Below are 5,000 nucleotides of genomic sequence, written 5' to 3'. Positions count from 1 at the left end.
AGAACTTTTCATCTACTTGAAAGGAGTCAAGTTTTAGAGGAACTTTGAATCCAGGGATCTCTTTCTTACAAAGTTTGGAGAACGTCAGTATCCTTTTCTGGAGCTAGAGGAATCATTTAGGATCTTTGAGGAACTTGTTTAAGATGCAGGAACATTTTTAGGTGCTTGACGTGACTCTTGGGGGTAACTTGTTTAGAAATCCAGGAAATTCATTTTTTCCAGTTTTTTTCTGACAGTAGTTCTGCAAACCTTTTCAGGAGTGTTTTAGGTTCTCAGAAAGAACCAAGTAGGCATTTAGTTCATTTGAGGAACCTTTTAGGATGTTGTAGGAACTTTATAGCATCTAAGAACATTTTAAGGACTTTTAAGGACACAGAACACGCTTTAGTCAGGAACACAAGAACCTTTTGAGGAACATTTATGAATCTTCTAGGAACTTTTTTGAAGGAACCTATTTGGGGCAGAGATCCAAGAATGGTTCAAACTGGGAACATTTGGGGATTTTTAGGGGGATCCAGGTTCAAATGGAGGATCTTTTAAGTAATCTTTGTTAGAACTGTGTGTGTGAACAAGTATCGTTTACAGAACCTGTAAAAACCTTAAAGGGAAACTACTGGGACATTTTGTTTGAGCTCACAAAGCAACTTTTATTTTGTCCCTGAAAATGCAACACACAGTGCGATGTGCGACATCTGCAACACACAGTGCGATGTGTGACATCTGCAACACACAGTGCGATGTGCGACGTCTGCAACACACAGTGCGATGTGTAACGTCTGCAACACACAGTGCGATGTGTAACGTCTGCAACACACAGTGCGATGTGTGACATCTGCAACACACAGTGCGATGTGCGACATCTGCAACACACAGTGCGATGTGCGACGTCTGCAACACACAGTGCGATGTGTAACGTCTGCAACACACAGTGCGATGTGTAATGTCTGCAACACACAGTGCGATGTGCGACGTCTGCAACACACAGTGCGATGTGTAACGTCTGCAACACACAGTGCGATGTGTAACGTCTGCAACACACAGTGCGATGTGTGACGTCTGCAACACACAGTGCGATGTGCGACGTCTGCAACACACAGTGCGATGTGCGACGTCTGCAACACACAGTGCGATGTGTAAAGTCTGCAACACACAGTGCGATGTGTGACGTCTGCAACACACAGTGCGATGTGCGACGTCTGCAACACACAGTGCGATGTGTAAAGTCTGCAACACACAGTGCGATGTGTGACGTCTGCAACACACAGTGCGATGTGTAACGTCTGCCAGAACAGACTGTGAACTTTGACCCCTGAGAGGAAAACGTTGACTTTCCCATCAACAAGAGAAACTGTTGTAAAAACATCCCATCAGATCTGTTCAGTGTGTGTGTGTGTGTGTGTGTGGCTGCTGTAAATGTAGTCTCTGGTGATGACATTAGTGAGATGTAACTTGATAGCAGTTACCGTGGAAACAAAGGTGCAAAGTTTTCACTATCTCCGGGCGAACACACACACACACACACACACACACACACACACACACACACACTCACACACACACACAGGTGTAGAAGTGTTGCTATGTGCTAATGAGCCTAACAGGAACATCACACCTCTCAGTATTAAAACATTAACGACTCACAGGCTCGGCTGGTGTCGGTGCTTTAGAAGCTGCGCTCTGATTGGCTCCTTCAGCCTGGTGTCGGGTGACATGTGGGTTCAGTTCTCAGTTCTCTGCACAGGTTCCGTCCTTGTTGTACCTGATGTCATTGTAATGATGACATCTCTGTGGTGTACCTGTCCAGGTGAGTTTGGTGAGGTGTGTCGAGGCCGGCTGAGGGTCCCGGGCCGGAAGGAGAACTATGTGGCGATCAAGACGCTGAAGGGCGGCTACACAGAGAAGCAGAGGCGGGACTTCCTGTCGGAGGCGTCCATCATGGGTCAGTTCCAGCACCCCAACATCATCCACCTGGAGGGCGTCATCACCACTTCCTGTCCTGTCATGATCCTCACCGAGTTCATGGAGAACGGAGCGCTCGACAGTTTCCTGAGGGTGAGACAGGCACTGTCCGTCTACCTGTCCGTCTACCTGTCCCTCTCACTGCCTGTCTACCTGTCCGTCTACCTGTCCGTCTCACTGTCCACCTGTCTGTCTGCAGATGAATGACGGACAGTTCACCACCATCCAGCTGGTGGGGATGCTGCGTGGGATCGCAGCAGGGATGAAGTATCTGTCCGACATGAGCTTCGTCCACAGAGACCTGGCAGCTCGAAACATCCTCGTCAACTCCAACCTGGTCTGTAAGGTGAGACTGTTTGTCTGCACACCTGTCTAGCTGCTCAACTGTCAGTCTGTATGTCAGCTTGAAATAATCCTGATCCAACTGTTTTTGTCTCCAGGTGTCAGACTTCGGTCTCAGCCGGTTCCTGACTGAAAACTCCTCTGACCCGACCTACACCAGCTCTCTGGTGAGTCAGCTGCTAACAACGCTAACTAGCTACTAATAAGTTAGCCCTGAAAATACCTACAACAGCCTCACAGGTGGTGCAACTCTTAAAGGAACAGTTCACCAAATCTTTACCTCAGCCATCATCTCCTCCTGATGATATAAAGTCAGGCTCAGCCATCATCTCCTCCTGATGATATAAAGTCAGGCTCAGCCATCGTCTCCTCCTGATAATATAAAGTCAGGCTCAGCCATCATCTCCTCCTGATGATATAAAGTCAGGCTCAGTCATCATCTCCTCCTGATGATATAAAGTCAGGCTCAGCCATCATCTCCTCCTGATGATATAAAGTCAGGCTCAGCCATCATCTCCTCCTGATGATATAAAGTCAGGCTCAGTCATCATCTCCTCCTGATGATATAAAGTCAGGCTCAGCCATCATCTCCTCCTGATGATATAAAGTCAGGCTCAGCCATCATCTCCTCCTGATGATATAAAGTCAGGCTCAGCCATCATCTCCTCCTGATGATATAAAGTCAGGCTCAGCCATCATCTCCTCCTGATGATATAAAGTCAGGCTCAGTCATCATCTCCTCCTGATGATATAAAGTCAGGCTCAGCCATCATCTCCTCCTGATGATATAAAATCAGGCTCAGCCATCAGCTCCTCCTGATGATATAAAGTCAGACTCAGTCATCATCTCCTCCTGATGATATAAAGTCAGGCTCAGCCATCATCTCCTGATGATATAAAGTCAGGCTCAGTCATCATCTCCTCCTGATGATATAAAGTCAGGCTCAGCCATCATCTCCTCCTGATGATATAAAGTCAGGCTCAGCCATCATCTCCTCCTGATGATATAAAGTCAGGCTCAGCCATCATCTCCTCCTGATGATATAAAGTCAGGCTCAGCCATCATCTCCTCCTGATGATATAAAGTCAGGCTCAGCCATCATCTCCTCCTGATGATATAAAGTCAGACTCAGCCATCATCTCCTCCTGATGATATAAAGTCAGACTCAGCCATCATCTCCTCCTGATGATATAAAGTCAGGTGAAGTCTCGTAGTCCACAGAACATTTCTGGAGCTTCACAGTAAAACAGAGTTGCAGCGTTCTGCTGAACAGCTGAAGCAGCATGCAACAAGCAACATGTTTTCAGAAGTCCTCAGATTCTTCACACTTTCTATCTGCATGTAGATACGAGGAGATAAGCTGTTTTTTATTTTTGGTCGGAATTTACCTTTTAAAATGTTGTTTTTTAAAAAGGAAGTCTACAATCAGGAAGGTTTTAAAATTGTTTTACTCACCAAGCACGAGTGTTGGTATGTGCTAATGAGCTTTAAAGGAACCTCTTCAGTGTTGGGGGCGGCAATAGCTCGTCCATAGGGACTTGGTTTGGGGACTCAAAGGTGGCCGGTTCAAGTCCCACTTGGACCAGAAAAAGTGTGATGTGGACTAGTAATGGAGAATGCTTGTTCACATCCTGGGCATTGCCGAGGTGCCCTTGAGCAAGGCACCGACCCCTAACACTGCTCGTGACCCCTAACACTGCTCTTGCATGTGGCCGCCCCTTCACTCATCTCCTCTATACACTGTGAGTGAGTGAGAGATAAAGAGAATTTCCCCATTGTGGGACTAGAAGGGATCTTAAAAAAAACAGATCCAGTTCACCTGGCTCGGGCTCCCTCACCTGCTGCTCTAACATGGTGTCCCTCAGGGTCTTGTTATCGGGCCTCTATTGTTCTACATAAGTTCTGTATCAACACGGTCCTGTTCTCTCTTCTCAGGGAGGGAAGATTCCCATCAGGTGGACGGCTCCTGAGGCCATCGCCTACAGGTGAGCATCAGGGTTGTCGCGCTCAGTGGGAATAAATACTTGTTTTGTTAGTGAAAGAGTTGTTGTTGTTGTTGTTAATGAAAGAGATTTATTTTACTCGATTACAGGAAGTTTACATCAGCCAGCGATGCGTGGAGCTACGGCATCGTCATGTGGGAAGTGATGTCATACGGAGAGCGGCCATATTGGGACATGAGCAACCAGGATGTAAGAAAAAAGCATGTACCAAAACATAAAACAAATGAAATAAAAAAACTGGACTTGTTCCAGTTTGTTGAAGACGCTTCACGTCTCATCCAAGAAGCTTCTTCACTTCTAACTAACTGGAGGAGCTGCAGGCTTTAAACCCTGTGTGGGAGTGTCCTAACATAGTGTCCATACAGAATGTGGGAGTGTCCTTACAGAGTGTGGGAGTGTCCTTACATAGTGTGGGAGTATCCATACAGAGTGTGGGAATGTCCTTACAGAGTGTGGGAGTGTCCTTACAGAGTCGTTAAGGACATGTGTGAGCTCTGAGTTTCAGAGACGTTAGGGCCACTTGTGGGTCGTTGACCCAACCGGCCTTCATGTGGATCACTAAGGCCAGGTGAGCCCAGGTGTGAATGGTTGTTAAGCTGTCTGGGGAGAGAACTCGGTACAGCATTGTAGGTGGGTGATCAGTGATGTCTTAGGCCACCTCCTACTTGTAAGGACACTCCCACACAGAGTTTAAA

The 5,000-nt window shown here is 46.9% G+C and overlaps 1 protein-coding gene across 2 annotated transcripts in view; it reads left to right on the top strand.

The window, feature by feature from the left end:
- LOC141003394 (ephrin type-B receptor 4b-like) overlaps positions 1-5,000 on the top strand; it is a 28,549-nt gene that overhangs the window by 17,118 nt on the left and 6,431 nt on the right. For both annotated transcript variants that reach the window (XM_073474721.1, XM_073474720.1), the window contains exons 14-18: positions 1,805-2,052; positions 2,159-2,305; positions 2,400-2,468; positions 4,238-4,287; positions 4,395-4,494. In XM_073474721.1, the coding sequence (XP_073330822.1) occupies positions 1,805-2,052; positions 2,159-2,305; positions 2,400-2,468; positions 4,238-4,287; positions 4,395-4,494 (614 nt within the window). The remainder of the gene's footprint in view (positions 1-1,804; positions 2,053-2,158; positions 2,306-2,399; positions 2,469-4,237; positions 4,288-4,394; positions 4,495-5,000) is intronic.

The sequence above is a fragment of the Pagrus major genome, chromosome 10, assembly GCF_040436345.1.
Source record: "Pagrus major chromosome 10, Pma_NU_1.0".
Lineage (NCBI taxonomy): Eukaryota > Metazoa > Chordata > Actinopteri > Spariformes > Sparidae > Pagrus > Pagrus major.
The sequence above is the reverse complement of the archived record's forward strand: the minus strand, read 5'-3'. Positions and strand labels throughout refer to the sequence as shown.